Source organism: Brassica oleracea, chromosome C6, assembly GCF_000695525.1.
Source record: "Brassica oleracea var. oleracea cultivar TO1000 chromosome C6, BOL, whole genome shotgun sequence".
In the NCBI taxonomy this organism is placed as follows: domain Eukaryota; kingdom Viridiplantae; phylum Streptophyta; class Magnoliopsida; order Brassicales; family Brassicaceae; genus Brassica; species Brassica oleracea.
The window spans coordinates 18,026,728-18,052,854 of NC_027753.1; the positions used below are offsets into that span (position 1 = coordinate 18,026,728).

The 26,127-nt window shown below is 35.7% G+C and overlaps 4 protein-coding genes and 2 pseudogenes across 4 annotated transcripts; 5 read left to right on the plus strand and 1 right to left on the minus strand.

Annotated features, from left to right (window-relative positions):
* LOC106297637 overlaps positions 1-2,558 on the plus strand; it is a 6,429-nt pseudogene extending 3,871 nt beyond the window's left edge.
* A 379-nt stretch (positions 2,559-2,937) lies between these two features.
* LOC106299056 lies at positions 2,938-4,308 on the plus strand (annotated as a pseudogene).
* Positions 4,309-6,331: 2,023 nt separating this feature from the next.
* LOC106298280 (UPF0160 protein-like) lies at positions 6,332-8,212 on the plus strand. The gene is made up of 7 exons (XM_013734381.1): positions 6,332-6,616; positions 6,741-6,887; positions 6,966-7,064; positions 7,148-7,339; positions 7,416-7,535; positions 7,628-7,699; positions 7,845-8,212. The coding sequence occupies exons 1-7, from the start codon at positions 6,356-6,358 to the stop codon at positions 8,067-8,069; spliced, it is 1,116 nt and encodes a 371-aa protein (XP_013589835.1). The 5' UTR covers positions 6,332-6,355; the 3' UTR covers positions 8,070-8,212.
* Positions 8,213-12,578: 4,366 nt separating this feature from the next.
* LOC106300545 (serine/threonine-protein kinase WNK8) lies at positions 12,579-15,339 on the minus strand. The gene is made up of 6 exons (XM_013736709.1): positions 14,785-15,339; positions 14,647-14,684; positions 14,252-14,479; positions 13,811-14,189; positions 13,333-13,738; positions 12,579-13,263 (listed from the first exon to the last, which is right to left on the minus strand). Exons 1-6 carry the CDS (start codon positions 14,860-14,862, stop codon positions 12,728-12,730), a joined length of 1,665 nt encoding a protein of 554 aa, XP_013592163.1. The 5' UTR covers positions 14,863-15,339; the 3' UTR covers positions 12,579-12,727.
* Positions 15,340-17,596: 2,257 nt separating this feature from the next.
* Positions 17,597-19,333, plus strand: LOC106298327 (ORM1-like protein 3). The gene is made up of 3 exons (XM_013734430.1): positions 17,597-17,926; positions 18,031-18,179; positions 18,855-19,333. Exons 1-3 carry the CDS (start codon positions 17,750-17,752, stop codon positions 18,991-18,993), a joined length of 465 nt encoding a protein of 154 aa, XP_013589884.1. The 5' UTR covers positions 17,597-17,749; the 3' UTR covers positions 18,994-19,333.
* A 1,362-nt stretch (positions 19,334-20,695) lies between these two features.
* Positions 20,696-23,793, plus strand: LOC106301016. Its single transcript, XM_013737318.1, has 6 exons — positions 20,696-20,994; positions 21,092-22,186; positions 22,279-22,372; positions 22,459-22,668; positions 22,757-22,948; positions 23,023-23,793. Exons 2-6 carry the CDS (start codon positions 21,110-21,112, stop codon positions 23,565-23,567), a joined length of 2,118 nt encoding a protein of 705 aa, XP_013592772.1. The 5' UTR covers positions 20,696-20,994; positions 21,092-21,109; the 3' UTR covers positions 23,568-23,793.
* The last annotated feature ends 2,334 nt before the right edge of the window (positions 23,794-26,127 follow it).

A 26,127-nucleotide genomic window follows, 5' to 3' on the forward strand; every position in this document is an offset into this window, starting at 1 on the left:
GATGAAAGACCTTGGAGAAGCAAGACAGATTCTAGGGATGAGAATCAGTAGAAGCAAGGAAGGTCTTAAGCTATCACAAGAGGAGTATGTGAAGAAAGTCCTCAAGAGGTTTAACATGGATGATGCGAAGCCAGTCAGTACTCCCCTGGCAAGTCATTTTCGGTTATCCAGAGAACAGTCTCCAAAGACGGAAGACGAGATGACATATATGAATAAAGTTCCATATGCTTCTGCTATAGGCAGCCTGATGTACGCGAGATATTTACAAGGCCAGACATTGCACATGCAGCGGGAGTCGTCAGCAGATTTATGAGCAATCCAGGAAAGGAACATTGGGAAGCCATTAAGTGGATTTTCAGATACCTGAAAGGAAAACCAAGCTTATCGCTATGTTTCACGAAGTCTGAGACGGGATTGCAGGGATATGTTGATGCTAACAATGGAGGTGACGTTGACAGCACGAAGAGCACAACCGGGTATGTCTACACCTTTGGCGGTACTGCAATTTGTTGGGTTTCGAAGTTGCAGAAAATTGTATCTCTATCAAGCTGTGAAGCTGAGTATGTTGCGGTAACGGAAGCAACAAAAGAGATGATATGGCTACAGTCTTTTCTAGAAGAGCTAGGCCATGACCAAGGGAAAGGTGTGTTGTACTGTGACAGTAAAAGTGCCATCGATTTGGCAAAGAATCCGGTTTACCATGCTCGGACGGAGCACATACATCGTCGATATCATTTCATCAGATCAGCATTAGAAGATGAAATGTTGGTGCTTGAGAAGATCCCAGGAAGTAAGAATCCAGCAGACATGCTGACGAAGGTCGTGCCGTATGATAAGCTGAGGTTGTGTGCAGCCTCAGTTGGCTTGTTGGAGTAACAAGCTGGGAAGACCTGCTACACTGATCAAGGTGTGAAGACAGATTGAAATCAGTCTTCAAGTGGGAGATTGTTAGTCAAAGAATCACGTTTTTTTCATTATTGGACGGTGAAAGAAAGTGGTTGAATGGAGATATGGTGAAAACAAAGTCAAAAAGGAATGGCTTGATCATCTTGTCAACACCTACCTCTCAAGCTCATTCTATAAATACATGGTGTTTCTTCACGTTTAAGATTATCCCAAAAACAAGAAAAACAGAGAGAACAAGAAAAGATCAGAGAAGAAAAGAAGAAAAAGAAGAAGAATTTTTTTTTCACAAAACATCTTCTTTAAGAAATTACTCGTAATTTCTTAGTGTATTTGGGATCGGGGTGTGAGTTGTGAGCTTGTAAAATTTCTCTGGTTGATAATAAAAGATCTGTAGCAGATCCGGAGACGCAGGCAACATTGGCCGAACTCCGTTAACAATTTGGTGTGTGTGCTCTTTTCCCGCTCCCATTAATATTGGTTTTCCACAAAATTTGACCGTTTATTTCCTAACATTTGGAACCGTTCTGGTCAGTCATGCTTTGACAGTATCCTTTCACAGAGCTTTTTACATGCAGAATTCAAACTGCAATCCAGTTAATTGAATTATTCTCTGCATTACAGTATAGATTAGCAGAAGACACATTTGGAACATGGGGTTTAGGGAATGGCAAAGACATTCCTCCTGGTGAGTTATACAGCCAATCTGCCAACTACATCGCTGCAGCTCATTCCTTGAAGCCAAGTTATTCGGTAAGCCTTAGATTCACACTGATTCCAACTCCTGAGGGTTAGGCTGATCCTTTTTCCTGGTCCAGGTTTACAGCAGCGCATTAAGGCTCGTTCGTTCCATGGTACCTTTTTTGATGACCCATCACTTCCCGCACTCAAGTTGATTCATTTTATGGAAAAATGACCAATATAAATATATATATATATATATGTTGGGCAGCTACGGAGCTACCTCTACCGCTTCTTAAGGTTGGATATCTAACGGCACCACCAATGGAAAATTCACTCGCACCTCACAGTGATTGGAAAAGCACTGAGTTTGAGCTCAATCACGAGAGGCTCCTTCAGGGACTCTCTCAATTTGAGTAGGTTTTACTTTTATGGTCTTGAAGAGAATCTTCCGTTAAGGAAAAGTTGAATCATGAGATTACGCAAAAAGATGGATAGTGTATCTAGAGAGATTGTTCAAATGCAGTGTACTAATCCTACTACCTTGCGTGGGGTAGATAGTGAAACCTGAAGCAAGAGATGGGGAGAAACCTGTCTGGAAAATCAGAGTCAATGAGCACAAACGTGGAGAGGAAGACGGTAAAAGTGAATATAACAGAGATAGTGTCAGTGACGACATGTGCTGATCTGACTCTGCCTCCTTGTGCTGGTCTCTACATTGATACCGTTCATGGCCCAGTTTACTTGGTAAGCGCCTCACTACATATACTTTATATTATTATTTAAGAGGAAGATTTTAAAATTAGAAATTAAAAATGTATGGACATCGGCCTTAAAAAGAACAGGTAGCAGATTCATGGGAGTCGTTGGATGGGTGGCTGGATGCAATACGGTTGGTGTCGAAAGGGAAGAGTGATGTTTTAGCCGGTATTATTGCCTCTACATATTTTTTTAGGCATAAATTCTCATTTTAGAGCATGATGTTTTTCTCTCTAAGGAAATTTACAATTGATGCCTCCCAAATGTACTATGAATTATTTTCCCTCCGTTTCAAAATAATGTATATTCTAAAGTTTGCACACTTATTAAAAAAACACATAAAATTTTGATAATAAATATATTATTTTCCTATGATTGTTAACTAATCAAAATTCAGTAAATACAATTATTGTCTTTTAAATTTACGATTTGTCATTATAACATACAATAGAAAAATAAAATATGAATTTTTTTTAGAAACAAAATTTTAAAACATGGATAACGAAAAGGGGCAACTATCCAAGAATTTTCAATCATAAAAGGACCAACAAATAAATAAATAAAATTCAACATGATGGGCTGGGCTAATGGGCCAATATGATATATGTGGGCCTTTGTCTTTCTCTGTCTCTCTCTGCTGGCTCAGTGTCACTTTCCAAATCCAAAATCAAAGAAGCTCAGAGCTGAAGAAAATCAATGGCGTCTCCGTCGACTAGGTGGCTTTCATTCCACGGTTCTCTCTATGCCAAGCCTCGTATACTTTCTCCGTCGCTTCCACTAGCCTACTATCCCCTACAAAACCCTAACAACAAGGTGAATCGATCAGCAATTTCTTTCAATGTATCTTTCTCTTTGAAGCCTGTGCCAACATTTTTGTCTTCTTCTTAGCTGAGTAGCGAGGCGAAGGCCAAGCGATTGATATGCAGAGCGGATATTTCACAGGACGCGCCGCTAGCGTCGGCAATAGGCGCGTGCATCCTCAGTTCCTTTGTTTTTCCGGTGGCGAAGCGAGTGGAAGATGAGGAGAACTCAGCGATAGTATCAACAGGTATGAGAATAGCAGCGATATGATGGGAATCATCAGCTTCATCCCTTACTTCAATTGGCTGGTCTGTTCCTTTTTTTTTTATTAGATGAAATGTAATACTCTTTTATCTAAAGAAACAAATTATTGTGCTCTTGTTGTGGATGAACAGAGTTGGGTCTTCGCTTGGCTTGACACTCGGAAAACGCGTTACGCTGTCTATGCTTTCGTTTATCTCCTTCCCTATCTCAGGTACCTTTGTACTCACTCTCTCTTTGGAACTCTTATGTCTCTCTTTTAATTTTTTTTTTTTTTTTTTTTTGTCTTCAATTGGGTGTTATTGTTCATTTTGTTCAAATTTTCAGCTCAAACCTGTCAATTTCTCCGGAAGAAAGCTGGTTGCCAATTACAAGCATTGTCTTGGGCATCATTCATGTTCAGGTTCTCTTTCTTTCTTTCTAAATAAAACCACTATAAACTTGCTGCTGCTGCAACAACAACGCTTTTGTGTTTCATCATCCTTGTCCTTTTTTGTGGGTAGCTTGAAGCAAGTATCGCAAATGGTGATGTTCAGACTCTTGTCAAAGACACATCTCAAAACTTTTCTTCAAAGAAAAAACTCCATTTTGATTCCAAGGTAAACTTGCTTCTTCTTAATAAGTTTAATAACCTTAAGTGTCCTCACTAGAACACTTCCGAATTGGATATGATACTCACAAGTCCCTTAAAATTTTGCATTGAAGGAGAAAGACGGTGACGATTAAAACCAACCTAAAGGAAGACCCCAAAGACACCAAGAATGAAACACTGAGGGGAATAAAAGAGAATTAATGATATGATGATGATTGAGTTAGTTTTGTAACAGGCCCTTCTTCTTCTTCTTCTTCTTTTTTAACCCAATAGAAAGAAAAAGATAATTCAATAAAAAGTGATTTAGTTCCCAAAAGATTCATGAGCCTCCAAAGATAAGCAGTGGATGAAAATTTTTGGCGACCAGGAAGTCACACAGACTAAAAAACAAGGATGATAACCACGACTCATAAAACAAAACATCCTTCTTAAAACACAACGTATTGATATATCTGATGTTGGTTATGTACATATGGTTTAGTGATTGTAAATAGATACCCGGTTTGTTCCGGTTAGTTAGTTAGAACAAGTGTATATAGTCTTATGACTATCATTTTGAATAATCTAACACAAAAGTTAAATCTGTACGATCAGACAACGCTCCTGAGCTATGGTTTGATGATCTCTACAAACGCAAAGGGATTGTTTCTTACCACTCATGTTCTGAGACACCTGAACAGAATTCAGTGGTTGAACGCAAACATCAACATGTATTAAATGTTGTAAGAGCTCTTCTCTCCAGTCCCATGTTCCTCTATCTCTGTGGGCTGAATGTGTTCTCCCGGCGGTTTTCCTTATCAACAGGACTCCTTCTCCTCTTCTTTCTAACAAGACCCCATTCGATATTCTTCATCAAAAGGAACCTGACTACTCTCACTTGAAAACTTTTGGATGTTTATGCTATGCAAATACTTCACCTAAACATCACCATAAGTTTCAAGAACGTGCCAGAGCTTGTGTTTTCCTTGGCTACCCCTCTGGATACAAAGATTATAAGCTCTTAGATCTTCAGAGTAATTCCATCTTTATTTCCAGGAACGTGGTCTTCTATGAAGATATGTTTTCTTTCCATAAACCTGAGATCTCTACTGATGCTCAGATATTTTTTCCACCTATTGGACATTCTTCTCCTCATGTTGAAGCCATTGTCTCTGGTAGTGCGCCTTTGATGGATCCACCTGCTGTTGTTGATTCTATTCACATGACATCTAAACCACCAGGTCATCTCAAGGATTATCATTGCTATGCTGTGAATTCTTCTACAGCGCATCCCATTTCAAACGTTCTCTCCTATGACGCGTTCTCGGATCCTTATATGATAATCATCAATGCTGTCAATAGCATTCATTCATGCTCAAGCACAAAAGTTCAAAGAGTGGTGTGAAGCTATGAATATTGGGATCACTGCTCTTGAGGATAATGGTACTTGGTTGATTTGTTCTTTACCTGAAGGAAAGTAAGCAGTGGGATGCAAATGGGTTTTTAAAGTGAAACTCAATGCAGATGGGACATTGGAAAGGTATAAAGCTCGGCTTGTGGCAAAAGCATATACACAACATGAGGGTTTAGACTATGTTTAAACCTTTTCCCCTGTTGCCAAATTGGCTATTGTGATTCTCTTGCTCGCTGTTGCTGCTGCTAAAGGATGGTCTCTTTCTCAGTTGGATATCTCCAATGCCTTTCTCAATGGCGATTTAGAGGAAGAGATTTACATGACCTTACCACCTGGATACTCAGCAAGACAGGGGGAATCTTTTCCTCCAAATGATGTATGTAAACTCAAGAAATCTCTCTATGGTTTAAAACAAGCCTCTCAAAAATGGTTTCTGAAATTTTCTGCGACACTACTTCAGCTGGGTTTCACGACTTCTTCTGGGGATCATACTTTGTTTTTGAAGAATTCTGGTGATGTATACATGGTTGTCTTAGTGTACGTTGATGACATATTAATTGCTAGCAGTTGTGATAAGCAACTAAGTTACTTAAAGCTGTCCTACAAGCATCTTTTAAACTCAGAGACTTGGGAACTCCCCGTTACTTTCTCGCCCCTCGATGGTTTTATCTTTAGTTGTTTTGTATTGTTTTCTAGCTTCTTTCTACCGTCGAGCATGTTTTTGGGATCTTCTGATTCAGTTGTAAATCCTTGTGCTCTTTGACCTTTTAATATAAGTTGCCGAGGAAGCTGGGCCTGCGCTTCCAGCCCAGTGCTGACCACACTGAGAAACACGAAAGCGTGTTACAAAAAAAAAAAAAAAAAACAAGCCATAACGTGATAGCGGGCAGATAAAAAGGTGGCCCAAACTGTTTAGTATCTTATAAAAGAGGCCCATTTGACAATTTTCAATCAAAATTTCAGTCATGTTTCCAGTAACAAAGGGTTTAATCAGAAACTTGAGTCTCCTTCCTCTTCCTCTCGTTGCTGCAGCAATGGCTCCTTCTGCCGTCGTTAGGGTTTACTCTACTACTACTACTAGTCCCGCATCTCCTTCGGAAGCTTCCGTCAAGAAAGTTGGTACTCACAATGGAAGCTTTCACTGCGACGAGGCTCTCGGTTGCTTCATGATCCGCCTCTCCCATAAGTTCTCCGGCGCCGACATCGTCCGTACCCGTGACCCTAAGGTAACACAAACAAATCTAAGATGTTTTTAGCTCTTAGGAATTGAGTTAGTCGGAGACTGTTTGCTTGTTTGAAATTGATTTTGGAATTTAGGGTTTCGATTGTTGATGGGATGTTTTGATGCAGATATTGGGGGAGCTTGATGCAGTGCTTGACGTTGGAGGTGTTTATGACCCCGACCATGACCGCTATGATCATCACCAGAAGGGCTTCGAAGAGGTGTTTGGACACGGTTTCAACACCAAGCTCAGCAGTGCCGGTCTCGTTTACAAGGTTATTTTCTTTGCTTTGCTCCCTCAGTTTTCTTTGAAAGAAAGAAAGAAAGTATGTCTGAATGTTGTTTTGGCTCAGCATTTTGGAAAGGAGATCATAGCTAAGGAACTTAACGTCGACCAAGATCACCCTGATGTCCTTCGCTTGTTTCTAGCTGTCTACAAGAGCTTCATGGAGGTATTATTCTCTACCACTGTTGCCTTTCATTCTCCATGCATTTTTTTTTTGTTAATGTTTCATCAACTTTTTTTTTTTGACAGGCGATTGATGCTGTGGACAACGGAATAAATCGGTATGATACTGATCAGCCTCCAAGATATGTGAACAACACGCATTTGTCTTCGAGGGTTGGAAGATTAAATCTTGATTGGATTGACCCTGACCAGTCCCAGGAGAAGGAGAATGAGGCTTTCCAGCTTGCCATGGCTCTTGCTGGCAAAGAGTTCCTCCAAGTAAGACTTCTCTGTTCCAAGACTCATAACAGGTGGTTTCTCAAAGCTAACTTTTATATTTTGCATTGCCCTGTAGAGTGTAAGATTTCATGCAAGGTCGTGGTTGCCGGCTCGATCAATCGTGATGCAGTGCCTTGAAGAAAGATTCAAGACTGACCCTAGTGGCGAGATCATGGAACTGAAAAACTTCTGCCCTGTAAGAGCTTTCACCCTCCATTCCCCTTTCTCAATGCTATTCTGATTTCTTTATAGATTAAAACTTAACTCTCTGGGTCAATGGGTGAGCAGTGGAAGCTTCATTTGTTCGAGCTTGAGCAAGAGATGAAGATCGAACCACTCATCAAATACGTCATCTACCAGGTAACCTTCAAGCACGATATTAAGATAGGCTTGTAGGATCTCAGATGTGATGAGTGTGAATGACGTGTTCTCCTGAAGAAATGTGAATGTATTAGTGTGGTGAAAGGATAATTTGGTATTGAGAACTAGTGCAAATGATGTGTAGGACGAGCGAGGAAAGCAGTGGAGAGTCCAAGCAGTGGCGGTTGCACCAGACAGGTTTGAGAACCGAAAGGCTCTTCCTGAGCAATGGAGAGGCCTTAGAGATGAGGAACTCTCTAAAGCTGCTGAGATCCCCGGTTGCGTTTTTGTCCACATGAGCGGCTTTATTGGCGGAAACCAGTCCTATGAAGGGGCTTTATCCATGGCTCGAACTGCTCTCACTCTCTAATTCAAAGTCTAATTCAAAGCAGAGGGAGAGATTAACAATGCTTCATTATGTTGTACAATTTCTGTTCTCAGTTGAGTGACCGTTTCGTTATTTGTTTGCTTGGATGGAATCGTATCTTCAATAGATTTGGTTTCTTTTTATTTCCTTACTTGTAGAAATATGAGTCAATGATGTGCAACACAACAATAGTGAAACCAAGTCTTCATGAAATAAAATAATTCTACAAATATTTAAAACTCTGACAAAATTAGTATAACAACGTTTAAGCCCCAATTTTTTATAATAAAGCAACGGTTATATAAATTATTAGTGCGGATTAGTATATCTTCCTAGAATCGTATCTACGGACGGATAATCCTTCCTATATAGACAAGAATATCAACGGTAAGACAATTATTATTGTTGGGGATTAGGCAGAAGGTTTATTCAAGATATAAAGTCAAAGTGTGGGAGATTTTTGGTTCCTACAACACCAGATAGACCAGAACGTCCTAATGCCCCAGTGGTATATCCGAAATTGATAGTCAGTGATCTTTTCAAAGGAAATTTGGAGATGCTAAAAAATTTTGTTGTCCAAGAAAATATACCGCAGATTCGTAGTTTAGCATAAGTCAAACCACCTAGTGCAAAACGTCTTGCTGGAGCTTTACAAAAAGTAACCAATATACCGGTAAGTCTGAATACCGGATAACACAAATTATTTTAAATAATGAGAAAGAGAAAGATCTACTCAGAGTCTAAGTATCACCAAACTTCAAGCTTTTGTTTGAAAAATAAAAGCTCAGCAAAAGATTCATAACCTTATTTGACAGCTGATAACCGTCCATGTAGTAGTAACAAAGAATTTCACCCATCGTCATATGTGATGCATAATTATTATCTTGTGAGGAACCTGATGAAACGGCTACTCATGCTATATTTGAGTGTCCACCAGCGTTGCAGACATGGTCTCTATCAGTAACGTCATCGTGTCCAGACATTTTTCTGGTACCGAGTGTTTATGCTAACATGGACTATCTTTTTTGGAAAAAAAATAATGTTGAGGATTTAGAGTTGGACATAGATCTATATCCTTAAATAAATTTGATACCTTTGAAAAGGAATGATAAACTATTCAGAAGTATAGACAAACGATCTCTTAGAACTGATCAGATACGCGGAAGGAGAGTGTCATGCTTGGTTCCCAGCGAATGTGATTTTTCCTACAACATCACGGCCATTAAGTACCACAGTTTCACAAGCCATATGTTTGGAGAATATATGCTTAGTGGATGGATTATGGACTCCCACCTCTCAATCCAGTGAATGCGGATGGGCCTGGAAAGATACCTATGGACAAATCTAGTTAACGGGACACAACATATAAGACGATGTGAGTCAGCTTTGCATTCAGAAGTAAGAACACTGATCTGGGCTGCTAAGTCATTCAATTTATCAAAATTTGGGAACGGACTGCAAAGACGTTCACTATGATAAAAGAACCTAAAGCATGACCAAATTTCTCAACGAAGATGGAAGAGATAAAGACTCTACAAAGAAAATTCTATGCATTTACGATTTTTTTTCTACATTCCTCGAGAGCAAAACACAGTTTCAGATTCTCTAACTAGAACTGCAAGATCTTTCTATAGAATTTTTTGTTTCATTGATTGTTCTATTTCAATATTTTTCTTTATCATTAACATTTAGAGACAACACTCGTTTTTTATTAGGGTTTTTCTAATATCCCAATTTTTTGTACCATCAAATGGGTAAAAGAAAAAAATTAGGTTTTAAGAACCTTACTCTGATACCAATATAGAGATGTGGAACTGTATATCTTATTTAGAGAATGAGATATTACAATATATAGGATGAGTTAGCAGGTAAACTAGGTTAGATATATTTACGTAAGAGCATGATTAATGGGAAGTTCTTAGGGCGAGGTTCTTAGCGGAATATAAGAAACCGTCTCTTAACTTTTAACTAAAAAGTTAAGAGACGGTTTTTTATATTCTGCTAAGAACCCCACCATAAGAATCTCCCTTTAATCATGATCTAATACTCCTTTCCATATATAGACGTATGGCCTTAATACATATCATCCATATGCCGTACTAAGTAAAATAATAATGAACATCATCATCTTTCTTTTCTACCACCGAAGTTTTTCCATACATGTTTGGATAAAGATATTAGCACAAATACATTAAACATAATGGTGTAATCTTCTTCTCCATGCAATAACCCTTAGAAAACTGATAATGAAACATGTAACATATATACAAAACATATATTATACTTAAAATGGTCACATATAAAACTTGCATCAACTCTTAACCTTTTTTTCTGGTTTTGCTCACATTGAACTACATCATGGTAGACTTTTTATATTCCATAAACACATGCATCTAGCCATAAAAATTATATATGTCATATTTGATTTCATTTCTAATATGAAGTTGAATCTTTCTTCGTCCAAGTTTTATTGCACATATATGGGTAATCAACTTTGACATGTTCGTATGCATTTTCAAACTACTATAATGATCAATTTTATATAATGAACAGTGAAAATGTATTTGATATATAAACTTCTAAATTAATAATTTACAAACTTCACAACATTTCAGAAGTTATTAGTACATTTACCAGTTAACTAATTTCTCAGCTTTTGTATTTTTTATATTTATGAAAAATGTATCAGTCTTAATCTATATCTTTAAAAAATTAAATTATTTCAAAAACTCATAACACTTCAAATGTTACTACATCTTAAATATTCCACAGAAAAATATTTTTAAAAGCTCGAACTTCATAACAATTCAAAATATTTGTCAACTTATTAGATAATTCTAAGATTTTGATATTTTTGAGATATATGAAAAAGATGTCAATCACAACCTACATTTGAAAATTTTAAAACTTTATAACATTTCTAAAATTATTGCATCTGAAATATTGAACACCAAAACATTTAAAGTTCTTTAAAATATTTGAATTATGATATTAGAGAGATAATATTATCAATTAGCTAATTTTAAACACCTGATATCTATGAGATCCATAAGAAGGGCCGGGTTTCAATAATAGTTTACATCTTCAAATATTTAAAAATTAGAGTATTTCAATTTTGATAACATTTTCAAATTCGATAATATATGTAACATTTATAACATTTCAACAGTTGAAATTTAATAACCATTCAAAAATATGAATTCTGGTTAAGAAGAGAAGACATCACCAATTAGCTAATTTCTTAGGTTTTGATATTTCAAATCTGAATACATCTCAAAAAGAGTGAATGAATTATCCAATTATGTGGACGAAACAAATGAACAGATAACAAATTGCATCTTTTTGATTTTTTACATAGTAAAGAAAATTGGAATTAAAGTTTTTACTAGAGAAGAAAACCACAAAACTCCTAGCTGCTGATGATTTCGTGAGAGACCAAGATAACCATCTCATGTGTTAAGGATTTTGTTATGGGTTATATGAATCATATCATGAGTTCTTTAGTTGTGTTTTGCATGGACAGATAACGAAGTATGAGCATGTATGTGTGCCAAAATGTTGATAAAAAAACTGTCCGCATAAGATTTACTGAAGATTTGAATCTAAACTTTCAAAGATTTTCTAAACTGAAATATATATTATTAGTATCCAATTTTTCTTTATTTCGGGGTGTTATTCAATTAATGATTTAAAATCAATTACTAATATTTTACAGTCTAACATTTTTTTTTAAAACAGTTTAGGTTGATGAATTCTAAAATCTCTACACTACCCTTTGATTTTAATCATTTATTCATTAGGTTCCACAATAAATTATTCGAAATCTATTTAAAATACAAAGAATTTTAAAATCTTATAAAATTGAATATCACTAGGTTTAAACCATTTAATGAATAACAGTGGATTTAAAATAAGATTTATAAATACATTATCCAATAATAGTAGATTTTAAAATAGAATTTAGAATTATCGTTCTAATAACGGTGGATTTTATTTAGATTTGAACTCCATTAATATACATCATTGAATAACACTTCCTTCGTCTTTTTATTTATGATGTTTATAATTGTTATATATAAAATTGTTGGAGAAAATGAAAGTGTAAATGAATTAAAAACAAATGTTTAAGAAAAATATCAATGAAAAACATGTAGAATACAATTGAACGCATTTCTAAACATTTCTATTTTATTTATTGCTAGAATCAAGATAAAAGACAATGAAAATAAATACGATCAATGTTTTCCAAATACTTTATGTTTATACTTGGATAACTTACAATTTCTAAGAAAAAAATGCAAAAAGTTATAATTTTTAACTAAAGTTCAACTATCAAATACTTTAAAAAATGTATGAATATTTAAGATGAAATTTCATATTTGATATAAGAAATTGGTTAAGGTATGTCTATGTAAACGGGAAGATGGATCAAAGCTAAGAGATGAGATCATTGTGGGATCATTATATCAAAAACATGTCGATATTCTTCTTTTAAAAGTTTAGTGTGTTCAATTGTTAGAAATAATAGAAGTCGAATAACACTATTCCATGTTTGCTAAGTACAAAATACATCAAATCAAAATATCCAAACACCAATTGTAAATATATCATCACACCATTCATGGCCCCAAGAATAAGTGCCAGAATCAGGGCTTTGATGATCACAAACCTTTTTGCTTTTTTATAATCCATTTTCTCTTTGCGTTCTCAACAGCATCTTCCTTGAGTTTCAGCAGATCTTGGACGGACTGGTTATATTGTGACTCGATCATGTTCAGTTCTGTCTTGAGATCTTCTGGATACTCGTTGTCTGAAATGTAAAGGGTTGACATCATTGAGCAAGAATCAAGAAACGAGCTCATGGACTCTGCCTCCTGGCCAGCACTTCCGTTTGAGGAGAAGGGCAAGTAATAGTCTGTTGATATGCCAGACTTCATTGATTCTTCATCTTTCGAGTTCGCAGTTAGCTGATTTGCTGCTTCATGATCCTCAGGGACGGCTAGATGTGGAGAGGTTTGATTTGGATGCGAAGAGGAGGACCGCTCAGAGTGAAGTTGCATTATCAAGTCATTGATCATATCAGCTATCACTATAACCTCTTGGCTAGTTAGGTGCAGCTCCTCAACCATTTCCTCAGCGATTGCTGTTGCTGTGTCTGAATTCAGATAGAATGCAAAGTGTACGATTCTTCCTTTGCCTGTTTAAAACATTTCATTGATTCAGTAAAATGAAAACTCTATGAGAGGAACGAATTTTAGATACGAACCAGATGAATCACCGATACGCAGAAGCATTGACGCCGTGGCATCATCGCTCCTCTCTCCTCTCAACCTGAACTCTTTATCCTCAGCAAACCTCTGAAGTTCAATGGTCTGGCACCAGGGGTACGATTCTTCGTTGTTGCTTTTCCGAGAGGAGGAGACTGAGACACTTTTATTCTCGTTATGATGATGATCCACATCCATGGGAAGATGTTCAGGATGTGGTGGTTTAGAAGCAGTGCTTGTTGAAGCAAGAAGAGAAGCAGAGTCCTTGCTTCCATCTCTGGCGAGGAAGGGGTCCATGGAGAGCTCGAGAGCCTTTGGTCTAGAAGAGGCGGGAAGAAGACATTTCTCTATGAATTGCCTAACTAGAGGATCATCAACTCTGCTGAGAGATTGAGGCTTTATACCCTGCAAAACGCATACATACATCTGTTTTGAAAAGAGGAGCTTGATAAATAACTTTGATGTAAAGAGACATACCGAGGTGACCTTCTTGTAAATCTGAGCCTGGTTTCTGCACTCGTTGTAGGGATATTCGCAGGTAACCATCTCCAACATACACATGCCGAAAGAGTAGATGTCGACAAGCTCAGTGTATTCCTCCTCATACAGCTCAGGGGCCATAAACTCGGGAGTACCAATGACGCTTCGAGCAGTGGGTTGCTGGAGCACAGTTGCAAGGCCGAGATCACCAATTTTGATCTCACCAGTGTTTCCATTGACGAATATATTGTCACACTTGAGATCCCGGTGGATAACAGGAGGCTTCTGAGAATGCAAATAGGTCAAGCCTTTAAGAATCTGCCTTGCCCAGTTCTTGATGGCCTTGGGATCAACCTTCCTATGCTTCTTACGGTACCTAAGCACAACCAATGAGATGAAAAAAGACAAAAGAAAGAATGAAGAGAGAGAGAGACTTACAGCCTGAGACTACCAGAGGTGAAAAGCTCGGTGATCATGTTAATAGTCTTGTTCTTCTCGTCGACCCAAGAGTTGAAGAGTTTGATGATGTTTTCGTGTTTAAGAGCTTTGAGGAGGTGAACCTCGGAATAGAGCCTTTCAAGCTGACCAGGCATCTGCATAACGTCTTCGATGCTGACTAGGTTCCAAGCTACCTCAATTCCATCTACTTCATCAAACGCCTTATATCTGATTTTTTTTTTTTTTTTTTTTAATTGGAAAAAGACAAAACAATCAGAATAGAATACTTTTGCGTCTTTTATCTTATTTTTTTTTTTTTTTTTTTTTAATTGGAAAAAGACAAAACAATCAGAATAGAATACTTTTGCGTAAAAATCAGAATTCAGAAAACATACACAGTCTTGAAAGCGCCTCTCCCCAGGACATCATGATACTGAGATAAACCAAACGAATTAATGGTAGAAGAAAGGGGAAGCATAGAGCTAAATTCAAAGTAATTGCTCAAAATAATTAATTAGGTTAGGGAAGCGTACCCTAATGTAGCGGCCGGTGGGATCTTTGTCAGCGAAGTCAGCTTCTTCTTCCGAAGTTCCAGAAGATCCAAAAGCCATTTTTTAATACTATAATATATTGCACACAAAGAAAGAGAAGAGAAGAAGGAGGAAACGGAAACAGAGACTATTGATTGATTGATTGATTTGAGGGAGAGGAGGAGAAGGGTGCTATAAGAAGAAGCAATCGAAACGACTACGATCGGAGAAGGCCTCATGAGCGAAGCAGTAGGAGTCAATTGAGGATCGAAACCGTGACCGGAAACGGAGTCTGGCGGCGTACGGAATAATCCCCATCTTCCCCGATCTCTTCTTCGTCTCTTTTATCCGATCAAGTTCCTCCATTGAATTGATCATCATCCACCATCTTTCTTTCTTTTTGTTTGTTTTCGAGAATTTGCTACACAAATCAAATCAAATCAAAGAATTGTTGTTTGAGAATTATTATTAATCAAATTTGGGGGTGGAATGATGGGGGACTCGCGGCCATATCGGAAAGTCAAATGATCTGTCCTTCTCAAACAACATCTTCATCATTATCACCCCACCCAGCCTAATTAAATATATATACTTCCACCCAGATTCTCTTCCTTTACGCTCTTTTACTATTTTATCCTTTTTTTATTTATTTGTCTCGATTTAGCTTTTTTTTTTTTTCTTTTAGCTTTTCTGTCTGTAATTTTTCGTCATTTTTAAGGTAAGAGTTTGGCAAAGAAAAAAGAAAAAAATATGAGTAATTTCTAAGAAACTGGGTTGCATGGAATAAGAAAACGAATACGTGGAAACAAAGCATTTTTAAAACATGTATTTTCAAAAATTTAGAATTGAAAATATTTTAGAAACATCTATAATATAAATATATATGATTAATCTACATATAATCTGCTTTTTTATTATAGAAAAAAAAAATGATAAAAACTGTTGCTTTTCTTTGTACATTTTACAAAAAAAAAAAAAAAATTATGTTTATCACTTTTCATCTTTACCATCACTAAAGCGACATTTTCAAAAATATATTTTTCATTAAGTGACAAAATACTCTTATACTTTTGTTAGCTATATATATAATAAATCATTATTTAAATAAAAATAAAAAATAATAATATTTTTTTATGTTTTTGAATTATACTTTTTCAAATTTGAACTTTTTTATATATATTTTTTTTTAATTTTTTCTCAAATTTTTTATTTTTTTTTCAAAATTTATTTTTGAAAATCGAAAATTATGTTTGAAATTCTTTTTTTTTATTTTTTTTATTTTTTAATTATTTATTTATTTATTAGAATACTATATTTCACATTCCAAAAACCTTACTTTACTTCTCAACTCTAAACTCTAAGTCTAGATTAGTTAGCCCTAAAGATATAATTGTTTTTTTATCCTTCATTAAAAGTGAGGGTAAAAGTAATTAGTGTAAACATGAAAAGTGGTACTATGAATGTGATATTTGTGGCAGTTTTTCAAAAAAAATTGATCAAAAATTAGAAAACTAAAATATGTTATATTTTGATAAAATAATGTAGTCATCTTTATTTCAAGTTAAATCACTATATGAATATGACAATAATCTTGTAGGATGAATTAAAATACAAGTCAATAATTAGTCATACCATGGTAAATATACAAAAATAGAATTAAACAAGTAAGTATTAACATCAAATGAAAATATTTATTATTCCGCATTTCCAAACCAAATTTGCAAGTTTCTTTGGTGTTTCCAAAATGAATTTTTCAAAAAAACGCTTTTCAAATATGTTTTCACAATTTTTCAAAAAACGCTTTTCAAATATGTTTTCACAATTTTTCGAAAGCTTTTGAATCCAAGTTCCGAAATGAGAAACAAATCGTTAACCTACCTAAAAAAGAATAATATTTAAAATAATAATAATAATTTAAAAGCAATATCCAAATGAAAGAACAAAGAGTCCAACCAAAATACATTAGCCAAACTTTATATCATATTATTATAATCTTTAGAAACCAGGTTGGTCCATTTAAACATATACTTTTTTTTAAACTGATCATATAATTAATTATTAATATATAAAAGATATTCTTCCTTCTTTTATTAAATAAAAGCTACAGAATTATCTAATATGATTAAATATATATGCAAATTAATATTAAAATATATATAACAATTAATAATTTTAATAATAAAGATTTGATGACAATTTGTGTATCCACTATTTATTTTTAATTTTTAATTTTATATTATTAAAATAAAAATTAGATTTTTCCGTATATCTAATATTTTGGATTTTTAAAAACAACTTTAAATTAGTAAGACTGTTACAAATTCTTCATTGAAAATTTTGTAATCAATAGTTTAAATTTTGTTTCTATAATAGCATACAAATGATCATAAAACCATATGAATAAGAAGTCTCATTTAATGAATATTCGAATTAAAAATATATATATATATCATAATATCTAACTAACTTAAATAAATAATAAAACATAAAAATATCTGTATACACAATATTTGTCTTTTTTTTAGCAAACATACCGTATTTATCTTCTTAACGGCTTAACCTAGTCTATTACTTATTTATTTTCTTGGATATTTGGATAGGCCTATCAAGATGGCAAGAGAAAAGCCCAAATAACACATTGAGTGGTAGTTTATTAACCGGTGACAAGTGAAGTTGAGGAGATGATTATCGTTTATTTATTTAAACATTTAATAGGCTAAAGGTCGGCGAACCACCTATCCCACCAAACCTTATTTTATTTAATGGGCTTGAATGAGAAGTGGAATAAAAGGTGCCTGAAATTAAAATCTAATTCTCTCTTTTTTTTTTGAGCAACGTCTAATTCTTTCTAAACTAAATTAAATTGAGCCTAAAACTTGTTAAACGACACGGAAAAGAGAGAGAGAGAGAGAGAGAAAGGAGCCATTTGGGTTATTCCAATTCTCATCATCTCCTACGGTGAAAAAGGATGTACGTGAGGGCGCTTCCGACAACAGATGTGAACCGGAACACGGAGTGGTTCACGTATCCTGGCGTTTGGACCACTTACATAATAATCCTCTTCTTCTCGTGGCTTCTCGTTCTCTCCGTCTTCCACTGCTCCCCTGGCATGGCCTGGACCATCGTCCACCTCGCCCATTTCACCGTACACTTCTTTTCATTCAATATCGAGATCTGTCTCCCTCCCTCTCTTGTTAGATCAGATTCAATGAATCGTGTTATTTCTTTGTTGAATTCAAAAAAAAAAAGGTGACTTATCATTCGTTCCACTGGAAGAAGGGAACACCGTTTGGGGATGATCAAGGGATCTACAACAGGCTGACTTGGTGGGAACAGATTGACAACGGCAAGCAGCTCACTCGCAACCGCAAGTTCCTCACCGTTGTTCCCATCGTCTTGTAAGCTCCCCCTCTCCTTTCAATCCTGACTCTATTAAGTTGAGTTGCATACAGGAATGTGTTGTTTCACCAGCTTCATTAGCTTTAGAATTGATTAATGGATAGCTCTTCTTTTTATTTAAAAAAAAACTATTGCTTTGCATTATTATTCTTCTCCTAGATTAGATCCAATGGATAAGACTAGAGATGCTCTGTTGCTGTCTCTTTGGTAGTTTCCTTTGATAGATATGATCCTTGTATGCCCATCTTGTGCTTTGTCTCCTCCTATCAATATTCCAATTTTGGAAAAAGAGATGCTTTCTTTCTTACCAGAGAGCTTAATGATATGCCTCTTAATTTTACAGTTATCAGCGGTTGTTTTCACAATCTCATTGGCATTCATCATTACACGCAGGATTGTATTTGACATGAAAATTATTTCCAAATATACATCAGAGTCAAGACTTTATTTTGATTTTCTGATTCTTTACTTGAGCTTCAAACATGTTTGCTTACCTGTCTCCGAATCTGTTCACTGATTCCCTCTTATTGTTGAATCTACTTTCTTATTCTTCTTTAGGTAATGCACAAGATTTATATTATTTTCTTTCTTTTTGCATCCCAGGGTTTCTCTTTTAATGTTCTTCAGGCATGAATGATATAAGAGATTGTCTGAAAGAAATCTGATGCATGCAGGTACTTGATTGCTTCTCACACAACAGACTATCAACATCCAATGCTGTTCCTCAACACATTGGCCGTCTTTGTAATGGTGGTTGCGAAATTCCCGCACATGCACAAGGTCCGCATATTTGGAATCAATGGAGACCAGTGAAGGAAGCCTTAACAAGACTAAGCCTAAAAAGGGTATGTGTATAATGCCAGACAAGTAGATTTTGGAAGCTGGAATACAATTACAAAAGAAAAATGCCATTGTCACTCGCATTTGATTGATTCCCAACCGCATGTGTTACTCTCATTCCATGGCATCTATACTGTTTCTTTGGGGCTGCTTCTAATCAAATTTCTTTCTTTCTTTCTTTTTTGGTCTCTCTGTTTCTTATTTGGTTTAGCGAGGAAATCTAGGATTTGGATGATTAGTTTGGGTAAGAAAGGGTCTTTGGAATGTATGCAACTCTTCGTCATTTTTTTTTATATATAAAGATTATTCATTATTAATATTGGAATAGAGAGATTGTACAGTTTGTCGGTTCAAAGTGATATATCTCCCTCTTATTTATCACTCTGGTGAAGCAACACAGAGAAGGAATGAAGAGCTTAATTACAAATACGGCCAATGGATGACCAAATATAGTCCTCCGAATACCATTTATTAAGTTATATTCGGTCGATCATTTCAGGTTCCAAGAGGAACCGTGATAATCGACTGATCATAGTTTACATGGAAATATAAATACTCACGTGCGCGAACCCCTTTCATAAAGAAATTTGTATGGACACATAAAAGTTTCTCGAAATCAAACATAATGAGAACACATCAAACAGGTTCCTAAAGATATAAAAATAAAATAACTCCAATTTGAATGCTGACCAGTCTACGGACTCCTCAATCATCTATGTTGCCCACGACTACTATAACGTCTTCATCTATCACTAGGCATTATTTAATAATAAAACGATGACTAAATTGGAAAAAACACGACTGAGATTAGGAGTAGGCATGAATCAATTTTTCATGTATTCGTAATCTGATCCGTTTTGTTCGGATAATCAATTATTTCGATCCAATTCAATTTGTAGTTAGTCAGATATCCGATTTGTTTGGTACAAATGAAAAAACTTAAAAATAAAAGTCCATAATAATATTAATAATATTTTATTATAAAAATATTGTAAAACTTACAAAAAAATATAATATTTCTATAACTTATGTATCCGTTCTTATAATATGAATGATTTTCTTTTGTATTTATATGGATATTGAATATTAACATTTGTTTTATTTCATAAACTATATCTAGATTTTTGGTTTAAATCAAAATAGATAATGAGTTGAATAAAAATTTACAGATATTTTTCCAATCATAAATAAGAGGAAAATCAAAACTAAGAAATGAAGATGTCAATTTCAAAGCATAGAGGAGAAAAGTAAAAAGAGATAAATGAGCACAAGATAACCAAGTTGTTTTGGTCCAGTGGGTTCGAGTTTTGGCCACTGCAGAATTTACATGTGGGCTGCAGCACTTAAGACCGAAGACTGTTACACGGTGAGCCACATGGTGACGCCTTGGCAGCGTCCATGCTCACTTCGATCTCTAGTCTGGACCACTTCGATTGGACCAGGATACTCGGATAGAAAAAAAAAAAAAAAAAAAAAAAAAAAAGAGCACAAGATTAATGAAATGAAAGTAGGATTAGAAAAGGCAAGTAAGTTGCGCAAGTGCAGACAGACGATGCAAGTTGACTTGTGATTAGTTGCCGACGACTATTTCAAAAAATAATTATTTTCTAAAATAAATTAACAAAAAAGAGAGAGAGAGAGAGAGAGAGAAGAAAAAGACAAAAAGGAAAGGATCTTTGTTCCTTTCTTTCCTTGTTTCTTCTTCGTATAATCGAAGAAAGCTCTGACATTTCCAAAAATCTCGCCTCTCCAAATTTCTTTCCTGAAAAATAAAAATCAAAACCTATTTCTTTCAGTTTATGTAGCGAGGAGATGTGAAGAGTCCTTTACACTCAAAGAGCGCGAAACCTTGAATCGATGCAAAGGTTTCATAGTCTTAACAACAAACCAAAAAAAAAAAAACTCATTCCTTTCCATAATTAGAAGGGAGTTCAGAATTTGATTCTCCAAAAAAGGTTTTAATTTGGTCGACATGTAAGTACAATCTCTCTCTCTCTCTCTTTGTGTTTGTTTCAGAGAACCGTTTCTAGATTTGCTGAATTTTGACTCTTTTTTTTTTTTGGGGAGGCAGAAGAAGAAGCTGGTGGTGATGGGGAGCGAGGAAGAAGATGACTGGTTCTCCGATGCACGGGAAGAGGTATCCGATTGCAACTCCCAAGTGGAAGAAGAAGATGAATTTGTTCAAGCAACAGGCGATTTAGACCTCTGGACCATGAATCCTGACAGCGTTACTAACCGTCGTCACAAGTTTTTCCAATCAATGGGTTTCAGTTTCAAAAAGAGAGAACTTCTTCTTCCTTGTCCCGGAGACGATGTTATCGTTCCCGTCTCCCAACCATTGAACTCCGTCTCTGAGGAGGAGGAGGAGAAGTTGTTGAGGAATGAATCTATGTCCTCTCAGTCAGATACATCCTCTGTTTCATCCTTGTCTCGTTTCAGAGGAGGACGGTTTTTGGATCGGGCCAAGCACATTGATGATCGTATTTTCCTGACCAGAGATTGTTCCAGTAATAGCAGCAGCATTGCTAACGAGGGACTGAGCGAGTCTGGTTCCAGTAGTAGTAGATCCGCAGATTTACAGAGCTCTCCGTCTAGTCGCTACGAGGATTCGCCTAAGAAGGGAGGCGCTAAAGGGTGGTTGAAGAAGTTAGGTGTCTTAACTCATCTTCTCGACGTTGACGGTGACAGTGATGAATCTTCTCTTGGATCGTCGACAAGGAGACAACTCACTCGAGTCCAGTCTTTCAAGAAGCAGTTCAAGGAGCTCTCGTCTCTATGCGTAGGACAAGAGTTCTCAGCGCATGATGGATCCATTGTAGTCATGAAGTTTTCTCACGATGGCAACTACTTAGCCACCGCTGGTGAGGACTGCGTTGTGCGAGTGTGGACCATCGGGGAAGAAGAGAGGAGAGACAGTTTGTTTGAAGTGGCTGACTCTGATTCCACCTCTAACTGTGTTTACTTTGGGATGAATGACAAGTCGCAGATTGAGCCGTTAAACATTGAGAACGAGAAAGTCGAAAAGAGTAGAAGACTGTTGAGGAAGAAGTCAGAGTCGACCTGCGCCGTGTTGCCTTCGAAGGTCTTTACTATATCTGAAACCCCTCAGCATGAGTTCCGGGGACATGCTGGTGAAATCTTGGATCTTTCCTGGTCGGACAAAGGGGTAAGTAAACTAATTCACTTTTCACACCCCTTCTGTGTTCTTTTAATTTTTTTTTTTAAATAAGAACTAACAACTTGTGAATGTGCTTGCAGTTTCTACTATCATCATCAGTGGACGAGACTGTTCGTTTATGGCGAGTTGGCTCTTCTGATGAATGCCTCGGAGTTTTCTCTCATAAAAGTTTTGGTAAAGTTTCTTTCCTTATCTGTTTTGTCTTCTTGCTTATTTGGTATGTCTGTCTTTAACCCTCTTTTTCTCCTTTCTCCTTACAGTGACTTGTGTGGCATTCAATCCTGTGGATGACAATTACTTTATAAGCGGATCGACTGATGGGAAAGTCCGTATTTGGGATGTCTCTAGTGTCAGGGTTGTTGACTATACAGATGTAAAAGAGATTGTTACAGCTTTGTGCTATCGCCCTGATGCTAAAGGTGTAGTTGTAGGTTCCATGGCTGGAGATTGTCTCTTTTACCATACAATTGGTAATTGTGTTTTCTAACCAAAGATTATCTATATATATGTTTTTTATTTATTTATGCATCATCTTTTTGAACCTCTCTCTCTCCTCAGATAATCAGCTGGAACTGGATAGAGAGATCAGTATACATGGGGGGATGAAGAAGAATAAGAAGAAGGTTCCTAGCAAAAGAATCACTGGTTTTCAGTTTTTCCCCAGTGATTCAGACAAATTAATGGTCACTTCTGCTGATTCTCAAATCCGAATAATCTCTGGAGTTGATACCATCTGCAAGCTTAAGAAAGGTTTTAATCATATTTACTTTCTCTTCTGAGGTGAATGCTTTTGTGAGTTTTTTTGAAACTGTAATTTTTTGCAGCTTCAAGTCTTAGGACAACCCTGAGCCCAACCTCTGCTTTGTTCACATCGGATGGGAAACACATTGTGTCAACAATAGAGGACTCAGGCATTCATGTTTGGGACTACTCTCAACCCAACAAGAAAGCTGCTTCTCCTCCTCAGAAACCCAAAACTATCAAGTCTTATGAGGGATTTCTCTCAGACAACGTCTCTGTTGCCATACCTTGGCTAGGCCAGGGTAAAGAGGAGGACAGTGTCTGCAGTTTCATTGCTGATTTGGACAAGAAGTTTGCTCATTTGCCGTTGCCAGTGAGGGACTGTTTCTCTCAAGTGAAAGGAGCGACAACTTGGCCAGAAGAGAAGCTAGGAGTAGTAGCAGGTTCCGCTGCAGCAGCCATCTCAGCTACGGCCAGCAGCAGATCCAAGCTGAGGCTACTGAGGAGCGTCTGCCAGAACGTCAACAACACTTGTACGCCTCACCTGTGGGGGCTAGTGATTGTGACAGCAACTTGGGACGGTAGGATCAGAGTGTTCCATAACTACGGTTTACCAATTCGGGTCTGAAGAGAGAGTGTGTATACATTTGCAAGTGTTGGTGTAGAATTATTTGATTTGATTTGATTTAGGAGCTCACTTAAGCCTTAAAAGAGCATGAGCTAAAGTGGGTCTCTTTGTATTGGTTCTATATGTATAGAGGTGTGACGATTAGTATTATTGTGTTTGTAAAAACACTGGGAATTAATATGAAAATACCACCACTCTTAACCGTGGTTTGAATTTGTCAGTATCATTAAGATGTAACAAGAGACAAGAATGCGAGACCTCTTCATGTTCTTCTTTTCTTCTCCAACACATGAATGAGTCCATGCTGTAAGATTTTTCGTTTCCTCTAACTGAAGAATGGTTCTTCATTATGCATCAACAAACAAGAATCGGCTCATATGAAAATCTGCACAAGCTGAGTTTAAAGTATTCAAGCAGAACAACAACATACTTAAAAAAAACAGCGGTGGTAGTCCAGTGGCGCATGAGGGAATAAACCCAATACGGCGAACCCTGGTTTGAACTTCGCTTGCCACACGGATATGGACTATTGCTTTCGGCTCATTTGAATGTCCAGGAGAGGGTCTATCCGTAGACTGTACCTCCACCCGGGGGTTAGGTCTGCGTCTTTAATAGATCCGGGTTTAACCCTTTTTTAGTAAAAAAAAAAAAAAACAACACATTTAAAAACCAACACAAAAAGCAAACCGTTTAACAATCAGAATAATTGTTCTTTCAAATATGAATTTAATTCTCACCTTTTTTTAAGTAAATACTAGGTGTTGTGCCCGCATAGCATAACTGTTTTACAAAATTTAAATATACATTATTTATTTTAAAATCATCACTTTTCAATTATATTGTTTTCAACTATATTTTAGGAAAATTTCCAAAATAATAAGCATTTTTGGATTTATTTTTGGCTTCTTCCTGAAAGATCTCGTTTAATCAGAGTTGGACTTCTTATCATATATCTATATATCTATATATCTATATATACTATTAAAAGAGAAGGAGTCCTAAAAAATCTACTTATGAAAGGTTGTTGCACCTACTCATTAATATTTTTTTAATCTTACCCTTATTTTATCTAACTATACCATATCTATTGAGATAATTTGCTAACATGTTGTTTCATTTAATTTTCTAGCGTAACATGTGGAATATTTGGTTTCCTTAAATACATGTCCTCATTTATTTTCTAGCGTATACAAAATATTACAAATTTAATTTTTAAGAAATATATGAATATAAAAGTCTGCAACTTAAAAAATACTAACAAACTTTTTCAAACCTTTAGAATATGAATATACATCTCAAAATATATTGTCAAAAAAATTATTATTTCTAATTTTTAATAAAATGATTTCTTGAATATAAAAATTGGATGCAGTTTATTTTTCAAATTTGTATTATAATAAAATATTTCAAATATAAAAATGCAAGGACCAAATATCATTATTTTTGTTAAAGTAAAATTTTGTGAAAACATATTTCCGCGCTTTAAAATCGCGGATCAAATAGTTGATTCAGTTTTATATACTATTATAATGTATATCTGAAATTTAATCAGAATTTTAAAAATATTATAAGATTGTTCTGGGTCTTTGTCAGGTCAACCGGTGTCGGTTCACGGGTTAATGACAAATTTTTGAATTTTGTCAAACTTTGAATATATAAATAGGTTTTCATTAATTCAATATTTTTAAGTATATTATTTGAATTTTTAAAATTCAGGTATCCGTTTGGTCTCGGTTCGATTTATTTTTTATCCCAGAGATATATGATTTGTTAGGTTATTTATGAAATTCAGTTCAACTGGTTTCGTTGTTTTTGGTTTGTTATGGTTCGATACGCATTTCCGAATAAATATGCCCAAAATATATATTATCTATAAAAAATGATTTCAAAAGAATTTATTTGATTTCGAAAACAAACCCGCGCTTTCTAAGCGCATGTCAAAATCTAGTTAGACATTATTTGTCTAAACTTCCAATGTGAGACTTGAATTGAGATCTCTCATTCCATCCTTCAAACCAAAGATCACACCTATCTTGTGTCCTTTCCTCCAGTGAATCATCTCGGCACCTATCTTGTCGTATTTTCGACATCCGGCACCCTTAATCGCAAGTTTACTTTGAGATGGTTTGAGGATGTTTCTCCCACGACTAAACTTCCAGGATTTTCTGACTGGTCTTTGCTATATACATCCCATTTCTACTCAAAAGGTATTTTGGTCTTCTTGAAGATTTTTTTTGTCAACCTAGTTCTGATACCAATTGTTGAGTTTTTCTCGGGTCCATGTCTAACTCTTTATTGTCTGAGTAGTACGACACTCGCTACTTTGGATCTAAGAGATAAGCCCGTACGGATTTACTTTTGGGATCCTTCCCAAAAGATTTCGTTCTAATCAGAGTTAAATTTTTTTTTTTTATATATTAAGCATTACTTGGTTAAAATTTTAGTGTTGAACTTGAATTGCCATCTCTCGGCTTGTTGATTTGAAATGATACATTATTTCTTTTCTCCAATGCAAATTGTTAAACCTTTCTTCCGATTAAACATAATTTATTCCTCACCA

Coding starts and splice junctions, on each gene's coding strand:
- LOC106300545 (XM_013736709.1), bottom strand. CDS start 14,862: ATGGCTTTTGGATCTTCTGGAACTTCGGAAGAAGAAGCTGACTTCGCT. Junction 14,480..14,646: donor AGAGGCGCTTTCAAGACTGT/GTATGTTTTCTG, acceptor AAAAAAAATCAG/ATATAAGGCGTTTGATGAAG. Junction 13,739..13,810: donor TTTACAAGAAGGTCACCTCG/GTATGTCTCTTT, acceptor TGCGTTTTGCAG/GGTATAAAGCCTCAATCTCT.
- LOC106298280 (XM_013734381.1), top strand. CDS start 6,356: ATGTTTCCAGTAACAAAGGGTTTAATCAGAAACTTGAGTCTCCTTCCT. Junction 6,617..6,740: donor TCCGTACCCGTGACCCTAAG/GTAACACAAACA, acceptor GTTTTGATGCAG/ATATTGGGGGAGCTTGATGC. Junction 7,065..7,147: donor TCTACAAGAGCTTCATGGAG/GTATTATTCTCT, acceptor TTTTTTTGACAG/GCGATTGATGCTGTGGACAA.
- LOC106298327 (XM_013734430.1), top strand. CDS start 17,750: ATGTACGTGAGGGCGCTTCCGACAACAGATGTGAACCGGAACACGGAG. Junction 17,927..18,030: donor TCCACCTCGCCCATTTCACC/GTACACTTCTTT, acceptor AAAAAAAAAAAG/GTGACTTATCATTCGTTCCA. Junction 18,180..18,854: donor ACCGTTGTTCCCATCGTCTT/GTAAGCTCCCCC, acceptor TGATGCATGCAG/GTACTTGATTGCTTCTCACA.
- LOC106301016 (XM_013737318.1), top strand. CDS start 21,110: ATGGGGAGCGAGGAAGAAGATGACTGGTTCTCCGATGCACGGGAAGAG. Junction 22,669..22,756: donor TCTCTTTTACCATACAATTG/GTAATTGTGTTT, acceptor CTCTCTCCTCAG/ATAATCAGCTGGAACTGGAT. Junction 22,949..23,022: donor CATCTGCAAGCTTAAGAAAG/GTTTTAATCATA, acceptor AATTTTTTGCAG/CTTCAAGTCTTAGGACAACC.